At 42.8% G+C, this 15,364-nt stretch overlaps 1 protein-coding gene across 1 annotated transcript in view; it reads left to right on the top strand.

Annotated features, from left to right (window-relative positions):
• The window catches only part of FSHR (follicle stimulating hormone receptor), a 189,130-nt gene that overhangs the window by 116,872 nt on the left and 56,894 nt on the right, over window positions 1–15,364 (top strand). Inside the window, exons 3-4 of the mRNA XM_052649152.1 lie at window positions 880–954; window positions 3,335–3,409. Coding sequence (XP_052505112.1) covers window positions 880–954; window positions 3,335–3,409 — 150 coding nt within the window. The remainder of the gene's footprint in view (window positions 1–879; window positions 955–3,334; window positions 3,410–15,364) is intronic.

Below are 15,364 nucleotides of genomic sequence, written 5' to 3'. Positions count from 1 at the left end.
GAGGCCTAATAATAGCATGTTTCATCTTTGAGCCACTTTATAAACATTAACTGATTAAGTCGCCCTTCTCTCCCTTTCGTCCTCATAAGCTCTGGGCTTCTGCAGAGTGGACTTCATCGTCCACTCCCTTCCAATTACTCCAGGAGCAAACAGGCTGGGACCTGAAGGATCTTTCCTGGGTATTTTTGGCCAAGCAACAGTAATGTCAAAAGTCTTGCAGTAACAATCTCTACTTGGGTAACAGCATGGATGTGTATTTAAAAGAGACTGACTTGTTCTCATTTTCCAAAGCAGCAGAGCAGAGAGAACTTGCCTCCATGGTCTAGGGCAGGGTCACCAAACTATTGCCCATAACACCAAACCCAGCTTGCCATCTGTTTTTATGGATAAAGTTTTACTGGAACACAGGCATGCTCATTCATTTACATGATATCTATGCCTACTTTTAGGCAACAATATCAACTGAGTAGTTGCAACAGAGACCAAATGATTCATAAAGCCAAAAAATAAAAATTTTACTGCATGGTCCTCTAGAAGAAGTTTGCTGATCCTGGTCTATTTAAAGTTTGTTTGCACCCTGTATATTCCCTAAATACTTTTAATCAAGTCTCTTTCCCTCCCTGGGCCTCTGTGGCTACATCTATAGACTGAATCATTTCTGACCAGAGTCACTGCCTTGGGTTCATTCTCTCATTGTTCTGTAAGTATTAGCATCTTATGTTGTTAGCTTTGCCTCATCATTACAGCTGACTGCTTTGCGAGCGGGAGTAGGGTTCTGTGTGTCTCATGAATCACTACAGGCACAAGGCTCTAGGCTGAGCCCTAAATCCATTATGGACTGTAGCTGAACTGACTTGAATTATATTTCTTTCTTTGCAGAGAGATCTCACAGAATGATGTCTTGGAAGTGATAGAGGCAAATGTGTTCTCCAACCTGCCCAAACTGCATGAAATGTAAGCAAGACTCTGTGGGGTTTTGCTCATGCCTGCTTTTGGTAGTAGCCTTAAAGTTCACTTATATTCCTGGGAGGCCCTGGCTCTCCTCTGTCCTCAGGCTCCTAGAATTTTGTTTTAGGCTGTCAAAGTCAGTCCAACAGGTGCTGCCATGTATCTCTGCCTGGTGACTCAGGTACCAGTCCAGAGCTTAGTCTTATTCTGGTTCTTCCTTCTCAGGGTTTTTTTGCATAGTAAACTCAAGAACCTAGCTCTGTGACTGCACATATTAATACTTCCAGCTCATCCTCTCATTCAAATTTGTTCCACAGTCAAAGCCCAAAATAAATTCCTCATGATGTATTTGAAGGTGGGCAGTCTTAGTTTGACTGCTAGCCTATGCCACATACTCACCATGGAACCTTGGTCAAGATGTAAAAATCATGCTAAGACTTAGCTTTCTTTCTTTAAAGTGGGAATGATAAAATTGCATGCCTCATAGGATCACTGTGATGAATAAATGAGATGATAAATGTTATATAGATCTAACACATAAACTGGCGTACAGTAAGTTATCATAACAATCCTTGGCTTCTTTACTAGTCCAACCAAATGTATTTTCTCTTGTTGACATTCTAGTTTTATATACATGCCAGTACTCACACAGATACACCTCTGTTGCATACCAGTCTAAAGTTACTATAAATTATCAAAGCCAGATGAGACTTTGGAGACAGGTCCAAATTTTTCCAAAGTGTATTCTGTGTATCATTAAACAGAAAATTACTGTTACAAAAAAGGAAAAAGATTCTATGGTCAAACAAGTTAGACAGACTCACCTACTATAGGAAAACTCCGAGTCTATAATATGCAAATATACACTTGGAATCTCCAAGAAAGATATTGTATTAAGAGTTTCTCAGCTAGTGTCATTGGAAAGGTTCCTCTGTGAAGCACTGATGAATATCTTACAAAATTCTCAGAGAACACAGTTAGGAAAGCCACTGAACCACTTTCCTAATTTTACAGATGAGGAATGAAAGACAGAGAGAAGTTGTGAAGCTTGTCTAGTCAGCCAGCCAAATCCACAGCAGGATAAGGACTTAAACATAAATCTCTTGACTCTTTTGTATCTTTTTAAAAACTTCTTAGCATTTGCCAAGTATATATACATATATACACATATACATAATTCATATACACATACATACATATATATGAATTTGTTTAGTAATGACAGTCTGTCCATTATGACAGACTCTGCCCTCCCTTTCCTTTTCTACCTCCCACTCTCATCCTTCTTCGCTGTCATTAAGCCTCTGCAACTGATGCCTTCCCTCTCTCTCTGTTTGGCCTCTCCTACCCTAGCTGGGAAAAAAGATCTGACCAGGGTCTCAGAACCCACAGAGAGTATCAGAGGAGTGAACCAAAGGGCGGCCAGCCCTCTGGGCAAGGTCAAGTAGATGTCCCTCTGTGCAGCTCAACGGGCAGTGGAGCTAATGGGATGGCTCTTTCATCTCTCCCCGACATGGAGAGGTGCTCACCTCCATGTAACACTGCCTGTATTTAAAATGATTAATTACCTGGCACTTGGATCTGTGTAGCTACAGGTTACTGCAACATTAAAGCTAATGAAACAGGGAGGAAGTAATTAATACAGAGCATCTCTGCAAATATACATTGATCCAGCCAGATGAGGAAAGGGCAGCCTCTCTCTGTCGGAATCCAAATGTGAACATGCCCACCTCCAGACTATTGATCAAGACATGGCACAGGTCAGCCCAGGGCAGAAGCCATCACTTCCCATGAGTTGTGACAGCAGCCTCCATTGAGCATGAGGGACTCACTGGCACCTTGCCAGCTGCTGTCTGTTGGGACTGCACCGTGAAAGCCAGAGATGTTCACTGCTTATCCCTTAATCTTCATTTTCCTTTGACCTTTCACTTTACTTTTCTCCAATCTCCTTTGACTGTTCACCCTCTTTGTTGCTGTCCATCCCCTTCTCTCGTCTCCCAAGCAGAAAAAAAAAACAAAAACAAAAGTTTCCTCCATTAGACTCATCCCTACCCTCCTCAGACCCTGGGTGATCCTTATTGGTTAAACACTCAACTGAGTTCAGGGTGAAATGACTCACCCAGCCGTGCTTTGTTTGTCTCTGATGAATAGATTCCAGGAAGACTTCAGTGATGAGAGTTATATAAGACAGGGTTAATATTTTGTTTGCACAGTTTAGTATAGTAAAAGACCCCACATGCATGCTCAATCTTTGTGGAAATGATGGATAGACAAAGAGATGGATACATGGGTGAATAACTTATTAACATACTCTTTGCAGAATATGAAAAATACCATAGCACTCCTTACCAGTAAGGTCATGTGCATGTTCTTTTCTCCTTCACAGTAGAATTGAAAAGGCCAACAACCTGCTATACATCGACCCTGATGCCTTCCAGAACCTTCCCAACCTCCGATATCTGTAAGAACTTCTGTATTCTGGTGCCCCTTCTATCATCAAATTGTACACTCGTATTTTAGCAAAATATCCATTTGCAACTCTGGGGAGCAACTGCTTGTAATCAAAGATGTGGGGCAGAAGAGGAAGTGAGGAGACACTTGCTTGTGGGTTTTAGTTTAGCTTAATGAGTAAATTCCACTGACATAATTGCATTTGATTTTCATTTACAAAAGCAGACATCATAAGGAATGCCATTTGCATTAATGGGATTGTCACACAGACCTCTTGCAGAACTCAGTCATAATTCAGTGTTAATGAGATGCAGCCAAAATTTCTGCTAGCATTTAGCTTGTAACCTTGACCTCAAAGGCATCATCTCTCCTGTTCTGCGTGTAAGCATTTTTTCCTTTGATAGATTACAATGTTTTATATTAAAGTTTTGGTTAATAATAGACATGGTATTTTTATCAGCAGAGAGATTCTTGGTGTTTGAGCTCCATCCCTTGGGCCTGACTCTATCTGCAAAAAGATTGCTTCTTCCACTCAGCTTTCAAATTAGCTAAGGGCTTGACAGAACCCTGAGTGCTATAGTGGGACCCCGCAAAATAACAGATAAGAACTTGACCTATAGAGTCACACTTTCCAGAACCATTTATTAACTACTGATCACAGGCACGAATATAACCTCTCAAAGCTTGTTTCCTCAGAAATAATAATGGATGTGCATCTGTTATCTATTAATATAATAAGAATGAGTACTTACTTACCTCCAAAAGACAGTTTTTAAGCAAAAATGATGTATCATTTCTTACCTATCTGTGAGTTGATCAGTGAAATCCATTGGCCAAGTTGGACTCTATTGGCCTGACCTCAGCTCAGCTCACTCGTGTATCTGGAGTTAGCTGGCAGGTGAAGTGGGTGCTGGCCGCCCTGGATAGTCTCGGTTTGGGATGACAGCTCTCCACCAAGTGGTATTCATTTCTAGCCAACTCACACAGGCTTGGTCTCACAGCAGACCTGGGATTCCAAAAGAAAGAGTAAGCTTGTAAGCCTCTTGAGACAAACCCTGAATTTACACACCATTTCTTCTGTTGCATTTTATCATTCTTGGGACCAACCCAGCTTTAAGAGATGGAGAAATAGAATCCACTGATTGATGGGAAAAGCCACAAAGTCACTAAGAAAAGGTGTAGTGATACAGGGAAGGATAAAGATGGAAATCACCTGCGTATTCTTTCCCGGAGAATTTCATGGACAGAGGAGTCTGGCAGACTACAGTCAAGCCAAGGGTCGGACATGACTGAGTGACTAACACTTACACTTGTGATCAATTCAGAGCACATAAAGTGTTTTGCACAGTGCCTGTGACATAATAAACGCTCAATAAACAGTAGCTACTAGTGATATCTTGACTCTGCCCCTAACTGTTGATCTATGAGAACTGGAGTTAGCAATTAATATAATAAGGAGCTCTAGGCCATTGTGGCTTAGCTCTCTGATGGTGAGTGACAGAGGGAATAAAAGATTTAACAGAACAAAATCCATATGACCTGGGACTTCAGCTCTCTGATAGGACCCCCAGAAACTATCTGAAATTCCACTCCTGAGTCATGTCAGAGGCAAGACCAGCTTCACTGGCTCCATGCTCAAAAGGGTTCCACACTCAGAGGGCCTCATTCCAGGTTTAATACTCTGCTATCACCATCTTGAAATGCTTTAACAGTTTTGAACAGAGAGCCCTACACCTCACAAGTTATGTATTCAGTCATGCTGAAAGGTCAGGGCTATGATCAACTCAGGAGTCCTGGCCCTTTAAATGGACTTTGCTATACTCTGTAGAATCTAACACAGGTTAGGTACACCACAGTGGAGGAAATCCAAGGTAACAGAAAATGCATAGGCCTTAGGATAAAAAAAAGTATAGAGCCTCATCCTGACTCCACCATTCATTCCTGGACCAATCACTAGACCTCTGAGATGTGCATAGCTTATAGGACTTTCAACTGAGGTTCACATATGAAAATATACTGTAAACTACAAAAACATTAATAAATGTACTAAGTATTTGTAGGATGGTTATTTCTGGCCAACCAGTCAAAGTCTACAAGTCTACCCTCAAAAAAAGTCCAGTAAGGGTTTAATAGAGAGTTATGGTGGCTACCAAGACCTTCATGTTTCACCTAGGGTGCTTAGCATGTATTCAACAAGAAAGAACTTTGGGGCATGCCTTTACATTTAATGGAGCAGTATAAAAAAGAAAAAGAAAAAAAAAAAACAACTATACATGACATCAGAAGGACTGGATTCCAGATAGGATGCTGTTATTTATTAGCTAGATAAATTTTACCTTCTCTAAACCTCAGTTTCTTTATCTATAAATTGGGTGGTTATAAAAACTAAATCAGATTAGGCCTGTAAAAACATTTTAAAAATTGTTTTTAGCATATAAACCACAAATAACTATATAAATATAAAATTATTAGTACCTATTACCCAGGTGGTTTCCTTCATTTCTTCTTTTTTTCTCTCCCTCCCAATTACTATCCCTCCTTTCCCCTCTCTCCTTCCTTTTAGAAAAAGTCTGAGTGGACTAGGGGTGGCCACAGAGCTTCAGTATAGCAGAACAAAAGAGAGCTGGGATACGCAAAGGGACACCCCTATTCACAGACTGTCACATGTGGCTCATGAGAAGCACCCTGCAGAGGAGAAAGTCAGGAAGAAACAACCCTCTCACACACACATTTCACAGCCCATGATGATAATAGCAGGTCTGCGAATGGGGAACTGGGAAATCCAAGGGATGGGGAGTCACTGCAAAGTTAAGAGCTCCGGTGTTTAATATTAGCCTGTACTTTGTGGCCAGCGCCATTCATTCTTATTGGCAAGAGACCCTCAGCCCTGTTTCTAGGGAGTAAGGGCAAGGGAGGAAGTTAGGAGTGTGTATGTAGCCCTAGACTGAAGGGGGAGCTCTGGCAGAACACAGAGGATGAAGCTCTGACTTTGACTCTGGAAGAGCTGAAACCTCTGCCATCTGTCATTAAGTCCAGACTCCTCTTTGTATCCTTTTCTCACTTTGAGGTGTTAAGTAATCCTCAGTCTTGCCTGACTACCCCGTCAAGTCCAGACAAAACTGGAGGTGACCGATTCCAGCCACATCTGTTCATGAGAGGAGGTTATCATTCTCAGAGTATCTGAAACATGCTTTCTAACTGGAAAAAGAAAAGAACTTGTACTTAGTTTAGAGGAATTGTGTCACTGTCAAATGATCCTCCTGGACGGCTCTGAGAAGTATATATACTCACATAATTCCACAGAGTATAAAGTTCTTTCACAACCACTGCCACACTGATCCCCATCAGGAAGCTGGAATGAACAGCTGTCCCTCTCAAGCCTTTGGACTTATTGCCCAGGGCAGACTTTTCTCAGCTGCACATTGCTCCCAGGTTGCAGCCCAAGGTGACCCTGAGAACTAGAGCAGCTCTGCACTCCAAAAACACTACCAGCAAAGCATCATTCAGGCTTTTCAGACTGTGGTCCTTTGAAATATTTTTCAAATTGCTGAGAGGAATCACCCAAATTTAGAGGTGGTCCTCTAACCTAATTATGTCATGGAAACAAAGCCCAGTGAAGTTTCCCTCTTCTCCCACACTTATTTGTGTCTGGGCAGCGGTCATGAACAGCTTTGCAATCCAGCAGCCAAGTAGGGGGTTGCTGGCAATGATTTCAGGTATTTTGGGGAATGATGAACTACTTGCTTCAAGGCAAAGAAGAAACATAAAATGGATGAAGGAATCTGGAGAGGACCAGCAGGATGGAGTAGTTGTTTATTTCCTTAAGCCAGGATAAATGTTTATCAACACAGCCAGCAAAGCAGGAAACTACAAAGAGTAGGGGTGAGTTGTCATTTGACTTAAGAACACTGAATGCTGTATACACATACTTTGAAATGTTGCTCTGAAATTCTCAAACTTGATTCCACTTTATACTGATCATTCGATGGCACAGAATTCAAAACAACTAGAAATCAGCCTTCTTCATTACTCCCTTCATACTTCACTAAAGAATCTGAAATGGTTAGGGGAAGAAAAAAAATTCATGAATAAAGAAATATACTTTGACTAGAAGAGTATATATCAAAGGATTCATCTGGGTGGATTTTTTTCAAGTCAATATTGTATTTACGAGCAATATTTCTTTCTTTACTGCTCTGCCTTCCTGGAGCTGACCTTTTGTGTATGAAAGATTATCTATTGATCTGTAAATAAGGTTTACACAATATTCTCTTGCCTTTGCATCCTGTCGGCATAATTCTCAGGCACCTGGATGTTGCTCTTTGCTACTCAGTAAACCATAATTTCATCTTAAAAAACCCTTTACACAGCTGGGTAGGCCTCCACCCCCAACTGACAGCCATCTTCCTTTCACATGGGGACCTGTTAGAGCTTCTTAGGAGGCTGTTAAGGGCAGCTATGCCATCTGCTTCCTCCGGCCAAAGATGATTCCAGGAGAGTCTTCACTGCAACTCACCTTAGTGATTCCAGGTGTTTCTTCCCCACCCCTCCCCTAAGTCTCTCTCCCTCTTTTCTGCTTCCCTCTCTTTCATTTGTTTTGGTAGGAGTGATGAAAGTAGCTTCTTGGACCATAAAAGTTAAGCCATTTGCTGGACATTGCAACAGAGACCAGGGACCCAAGGGTGGCACAGAGTAGTGAGGAAGCAGAGGCTCCAGGGCCCCCTGCTTGGGCTCGGGTCTCAGCTCCTGCCCTTCTTAGTTGTGTGGCCTTGGGTAATCAGAAAACAACACTAGGTCTGTTTTCCTTTCTGTAAATGAGGGATAACATTGCCTGCCTCCTTGCATCATATTGAATGAAGTACTGAGAAAAATGACTGACATTTAGAAAATTCTCAGTATGTTGTTATTCAGTTGCTCAGTTGTGTCTGACCCCCATGCAGTGCAGCATGCCAGGCTCCCCTGTCCTTCACTATCTCCTGGAGTTTGCTCGAACTCATGTCCATTAAGACAATGATGCCATCCAACCATCTTATCCTCTGTTGCCCCTTCTCCTCCTGCTCTCAGTCTTTCCTAGCATCACGGTCTTTTCCAAAGAGCTGGCTCTTCACATCAGGTGGCCAAAGTATTGGAGCTTCAGCTTCAGTATCAGTCCTTTCGACGAATATTCAGGGTTGATTTCCCTTAAGGTTGACTGGTTTGATCTCCTGGCTGTCCAAGGGACTCTCGAGAGTCTTCTCCAGCACCACAGTTGGAAAGCAGCAATTCTTGGGTTCTCAGTCCTCTCAGTAAACAGTAGCAATTCTTAGTAAATTCCTGACCCTGTCATTGACTAGCTAAGGGAGTCTGTGTAAGGGACTCCACCTCTATGTACCTCAGTTCTCTCTTCTCCTTTAAAAAAAAAATAGAATACCCATCTCTGAGAGTCTTGCAAGGATTAATTTGATGATGATGATGATGTGTTGCTGGTGGCTATATTGTTTTTCTGTCAATATTTCTAAGGTTTGGAAGGCATCTTTAACTGCTTCTTATAGACAGAATCCACAGACCAGCATTCAAACATGAAAATATATCATTTGTGTTTCTCAAAGGAAAAAGGCATCCTTCTCACCAAACTCCTGACAAATCCAGCAAGTTCACTCTGAACAAGCAAAATTAAATAATCCTGTATAATCTTAACCCCTTCTTTGTTAATTTCCAACACTGTGTGTGTATGTGTGTGTGCACATGCGTGCACATGCACACTCAGTAACGTCCGACTCTTTGTGACCCCAGGGGAGCCCTCCAGACTCCCCTGTTCATGGCATTTTTGGCCCACAGTACCATGCCATCCCCAACCACAAACTGCTTGGACAATGTTTCCTATTTTTATGTTGATTTATAATTTAGCTCTTTTTATCATACTTCATTGCATTTGAACCTCACAAGGAGGGTGGTACAAATACAAGCATTTGACAGAATTCAGCTGGCCTTGCCTATACTCCCTGGGTACAGAGCTCTTCTGACAGGAATGTGCAATGTCCCTGTGGACTGGGCTATTCTGATCATTTTGATGTTCAGCAATGTTTGGTTCTCTGTGGTGGTGGGAAGAGAGCCATATCAGGGTTAATTTTTCAAAGTTCCTGCACAATGGAAAGGATCAGGGCCTTCCCATTTCTCCTCCAACATTGTGAATGTGAATTAGCCAGTCAGTGAGAACTCATTCATTCAGTCAACCCTTCAACAATCATTTATTGAGGCCATATTATATCCTAGGCTTTGTTGTGGCTACTTCTTGGGCATAGAAAAGATGACAATACAGATGATGCCTCTGCCCTTATGGAGCTTATATTCTAATTGAAGAGACAATATTGGATAATGTCAGGTGGTATTAGTGATGTGAAGAAAAATAAAGCAGAGAAAGTAGTTATGGTTTAGAAAGAGTGGTCTAGAAAGGACAAAGAGGGTGACCTTGTGAGAGATCCAGGTGACATCAATGGAGAGCTCTCAACACAAAGGGCTCAGCCTTTCAGGAAGAAAAGGCTATGTACCATTCATTAAGCCCTGAAAATAACACATCTGCCAAGCTGTGGGGCTCTGGCCATAGATAAGAGGACTGGTTCAGTGCCTTGGCCAGGCTAGTAAAGGAAAGCTTCTTGGGAGGTGGGCAGAATTTAGCTGCAACTTGGAGAATGAATAAAATTTAGAAAGACAAAAAAGAAGGGATTTTCTGTGAAAGAAAGAGGGGATCAAACCGATAGAACAAAAAAGCATCATGGAATAGGCTGAGGATGGGGAGATACTGAGTCTCAACTAAAAAGAAGGCATATGCTGAGGAGTTTGACTATAGGAAGATGGACTGGCTCTGGAAGACTGGAAAACTAAATTAAGGCAAAGAGCTTAAGCTTCAACACAGTAGTAGAAGGATAAGTTACAAGACAGTCTTACCAACAAGGACCAACTGTATAACACAGGGAACTATACTCAATATTTTGTAATAATCTATTCATTAGGAAAAGAATCTGAAAAAGAATATGTATGTGTGTGTATATATGTACAACTGTATACACCTGAAGCTAACATAATATTATAAATCAACTACAATTTTTTAAAGAAGAGCTTCTTCAGTAGAATGACAGGATGACAATGATTTGGACTGTAGCTTGACTGGGAGCACGCTACAGATATATACTCAAGGGAGAACTGCGAAGGGCCAGTGGCCACAATCCAGGGGTGCAGTAATAGTGGCCCCTGGAGGAAAAGAAAGGCTTGGTTCAATGGGGGACAGGGGACACATTTCTAAAACAGAACCATCATATTATTTCCCTCCGGGTCAGACAAGGATCCAAGTGACTAGTGATTTTTGCTCACTCACTTCTAGTAACCCCCAAAGCCTCCCTTCAGAGGTCACTCATTCTGAGTGACCCCCACACAGAATCACTGCAGTCAGCACCCCTCAAGAATTCAGCTAGGGCAGAATTCATCTTACATGGTAGCTGTGATTATTGGGAAGAAACTAGCCATCTCCCTGGCTGTCAGTGTCGTAAGTCTCTAAGGATGTTGTCATGACTACAGGGATATTTGGGCACAATGGAAATTATGCAGTTGTTTCTTTTATCAGTAATCAGTCTAGTAGAGCCACCTTTGCCTGATATTGTCAACTCCAGGGAAAGACAGCAAGATTTTCCTTGTGGACCACTGAGGTTCAGGATGAGATTTCAGCCTGGGCACATCAGCCCCAGGAGAGCAAGAACCTCCTCTTGTCTTGGGGCATGATTGTAATGATGGTGATTTTTCATGCTGTTCACCTCTCCTCTTCCTTCCTCTGACCTGCTCAGTAATTTCTTCTGCAAGAAGTCCAGGCCTTCTCCATCAAGACAATCATGGCACCTATCAATTCACATCAGCATGTTCAGATCTTGATATTATTCTTTCCAAAGGAAGTGGCATACTTTTTAAAAAGGAGCCTGGAAAAGGCAATGTGAAACCCAAGAATCAATCATGATAGATTCTTGGCCATGGGGCTTCTGAGAGAGAAATTCCAACAGGATCTACTCAAATAGCACATAACTAACCATCTATTCCATCCACCTGCAGAGTCTCTGGATTACATTTTCACAGGATATACTTTCTTATGAGGTAGGTATATCCTCACCTCATTAATTTTGAAATAAGACCTGTCTCTGTCATCATCAGAAATCAGATGTGAAGACGAGTCCAGAAGGGGTTCAGAGAGAAACAAGTCCCAGATGAGTTGCGTGAAGTCAGCCCTGACCCCTTTCCTCACTGAGAGTATTACCCCTACTTCCCCCCACCCCCACAGTGATGGACTGATCTTTTCAAGTTTCAGTTTCCTCATCTGAAAAATGGAAATAATAAAATATGCTTCAAGAATATGAAAGCATATAAAAAAGGGAAATGGGTTTTATGTCCTGCAAGACCTCTTCCTTTCCTCAAGTGCTTGGTGTATAACTGTGACTTCAAGAATCTGGGGATCCCAGCATCACTATCTGTCCTGAGTTCAGCATATGCAGACCAACACAAAGGGTCCTGTATGGAAGGAGAAAGTCCCTCTAAAAGATAGGAAAATCCAGCCTCCTGCAGACCACTCTTGTTTCCCAGATCAGGCTCCTCTTCACCAGGATTCAAAGAGACCCTCTAAATGCTGAGATCCTTCAGATGCATCAAAAACTTAAACCAGTTGTAAATTAGTCTTAAGTACAGCAGAAACTCAGCTTCTTAAGCTAAAGGAGAATCACAGAATGAGCCCTGTCACTTCGGCCCCTCACAAATGAGCACAGCCAGCCTCAGAGGAGCCTGAGAGGCACTGGATGTGGGTTCAGGCTTAAGAGGCAAACAGCATCCAGTAGCCACTGGATCTGGCCTGGGAGGAGGGCTGGCCCCAGGCACAGACAGAAAGAGGGACATCTTAGCCAGTGAGAATCTGAATGGCATCAAGTGAAGCCCCGCTTCTGCGGAAAATAAACTGCTGCCTCTTCTTCCACCGTTGCAGCCTCAATGTTGGGAGGTTTAAAGGCTATTTTGGTTCTTCTGGACCCTAGTAGATTTACAGTTATCCCTGGGAGAGGCCACATGTTAAGGTGTTGGAGCTAACACAAGAACTGTCAGCTACCTTCTCTGCAGAGATGAGGCAGTCCCAGGGAAGCAGAGATGGGTCAGAGGAGGCTGGGCTCTGCAGTGGACAACAGGGGCAGGCAGGATAATGAAAGAGGGAGGGCACCAAGCAGTCTACTCCAGTGACCTGATTCTGTGCTCTTCCAGGATGGGGACTAGGTTGTCTTCATGGCTGTAACCCAGTGAGTGGCACCAAAAACAAGGTGCTCAGCTACTTATTTCTCCTTTTAGAGAATCCTGGCTGTGATCCAGTTCTCGCACACCTGGCTCCCAGCTCACTCTGTAGCGCTTGTTGAGGGGCCCATTTGTTCTTGCTGCCCTCATTCATCTCATCTTCTTTGGCTTTCACAGTGTGTGCTCTTAGCCTGTGAACTAAGAACACAGGCCTCATGGCTCTGCTGCTCCCAAACCCTTGGCTTGCCCATCTGGGAAGATGTTGTCTTCCTGTGGGCATGGCTATAGGAGAAACGCATTCCCGGGGCACCTCAGCCAGCCAGATCAGCTGGTTCAAGACCAGGGAGCAATACATTGCAGGAGAGGTCATCACCTGATTCAGTCGAGCTCTAATTCAGAACAACTGTGTGCAGCTCATCTCCACAGAGGGCAGGGTCTACACACAGTAAGTCCTTAATGAAAATGTGGGCCTGGGTTTGAATCTGTCTGGGTAGTAGAAGAGAAGCAACTGCTGTTTTTACAGAAATATCTTGGGGCCTTACTGAGTGCGAACACTGCACTGACAGATGCTTTAAGGAAGAATATTTTCATCTTCAGCAGACATTACAAAAGTGTTCTGCTGCAGTTTAATCATCAGTTCACCCATGGCAAACACCCTGCAAATAATGTCTAGTTCAACGGGGAGTGAGCTCCTCCTCCACCAGTTTGGTACTCAGATAGAAGTGCTGAGAAGAGGGAGCAGGGTGTTTGGGAGATGTGCCAGGGAAGAAATTAGGAGGCCTCCCTCACAAAGCTCACCCACTATGCTCTCTCTGGTCAAGGAGCCACCCAGGCACAGATTCGCTCAGCAACACACAAAGGAAAATCTCTACTCTTCACAGGAGAGCCACACGTCCAGTCTTCAGCCATGGTCCTATTTGTGCAAGCACGTAACAAGACCTTTCAGGGCCTCATGTAAAACAGAGAGGAAAAGGACAGCCCATCTCCTTCAAAAGGCTGTAAGGAGAGGAAGGAAGGGGGAAGATGAGTCAGGGTGCAGAGTCACCTTGAAAGTCTGAAAGAGCAAACAAATGCAAGCACTGCTAACTGGACAGAACACTGCAGGCAGGCACAGGAGCAGACACAGGGATCACAAACTGGAAAGCACCTTCACTGCAGGTCCACTGACATAGGCTCACAAAAGCCCGCTGAGACATTTACTGATGGTTCCACTTTACAGATGGGAAATCTGAGGTTCAGAGATGCTGACTGAATCACCCAAACTCACAAAACGGGATTAATGAAGGATCTTGGTTCATGAAGACCTACAAGACCTTCTAGAACTAACACCCGAAAAAAGATGTCCTTTTCATTATAGGGGACTGGAATGCAAAAGTAGGAACTCAAGAGATACCTGGAGTAACAAGCAAATTTGCCCTTGGAGTACAGAATGAATCAGGGCAAAGGCTAATAGAGTTTTGTCAAGAGAACACACTGGTCATAGCAAACACCCTCTTCCAACAACACAAGAGAAGACTCTACACATGGACATCACCAGATGATCAATACCAAAATCAGACTGATTATATTCTTTGTAGCCAAAGATGGAGAAGCTCTACACAGTCAGCAAAAACAAGACCGGGAGCTGGCTGTGGCTCAGATCATGAACTCCTTATTGCCAAATTCAGACTTAAATTGAAGAAAGTAGGGAAAACCACTAGACCATTCAGGTATGACCTAAATCAAATCCCTTATGATTAGACAGTGGAAGTGAGAAATAGATAAAGAGATTAGATCCGATAGAGTACCTGAAGAAATATGGACAGAGTTTCGTGACATTGTACAGGAGACAGGGATCAAGACCATCTCCAAGAAAAAGAAATGCAAAAAGGCAAAATGGTTGCCTGAGGAGGACTTACTAATAGCTGTGAAAAGAAGAAAAGCAAAAGGCAAAGGAGAAAAGGGAAGATACACTCATTTGAATGCAGAGTTCCAAAGAATAACAAGGAGAGATAAGAAAGCCTTTCTTAGTGATCAGTGCAAAGAAACAGAGGAATACAATAGAACCGGAAAGACTAGAGATCTCTTCAAGAAAATTAGAGATACCAAGGGAATATTTCATGCAAAGATGGGCTCGATAAAGGACAGAAATGGTATGGACCTAACAGAAGCAGAAGATATTAAGAAGAGGTGACAAGAATACACAGAAGAACTATACAAAAAAAAGATCTTTATGACCCAGATAATCACGATGGTGTGTTCACTCACCTAGAGCCAGATATCCTGGAATGTGACTCAACTGGGCCTTAGAAAGCACCACTACAAAGAAAGCTAGTGGAGGTGATGGAATTCCAGTTGAGCTATTTCAAGTCCTAAAAGATGATGCTGTGAAAGTGCTGCACTCAATATGCCAGAAAATTTGGAAAACTCAGCAGTGGCCTCAGGACTGGGAAAGGTCAGTTTTCATTCCAATCCCAAAGAAAGGCAATGCCAAAGAATGCTCAAACTACCTCACAATTGCACTCATCTCACACACTAGCAAAGTAGTGCTCAAAATTCTCCAAGCTAGGCTTCAACAATACATGGACCATGAACTTCCAGATGTTCAAACTGGATTTAGAAAAGGCAGAGGAACCAGAGGTCAAATTGCCAACATTCATTAGATCATCAAAAAAGCAAGAGAGTTCCAGAAAAACATCCA

This window comes from Budorcas taxicolor, chromosome 11 (assembly GCF_023091745.1).
Source record: "Budorcas taxicolor isolate Tak-1 chromosome 11, Takin1.1, whole genome shotgun sequence".
In the NCBI taxonomy this organism is placed as follows: Eukaryota; Metazoa; Chordata; class Mammalia; order Artiodactyla; family Bovidae; genus Budorcas; species Budorcas taxicolor.
Note: the sequence above shows the minus strand (reverse complement) of the source record. Positions and strands in the feature narration are given on the sequence as shown.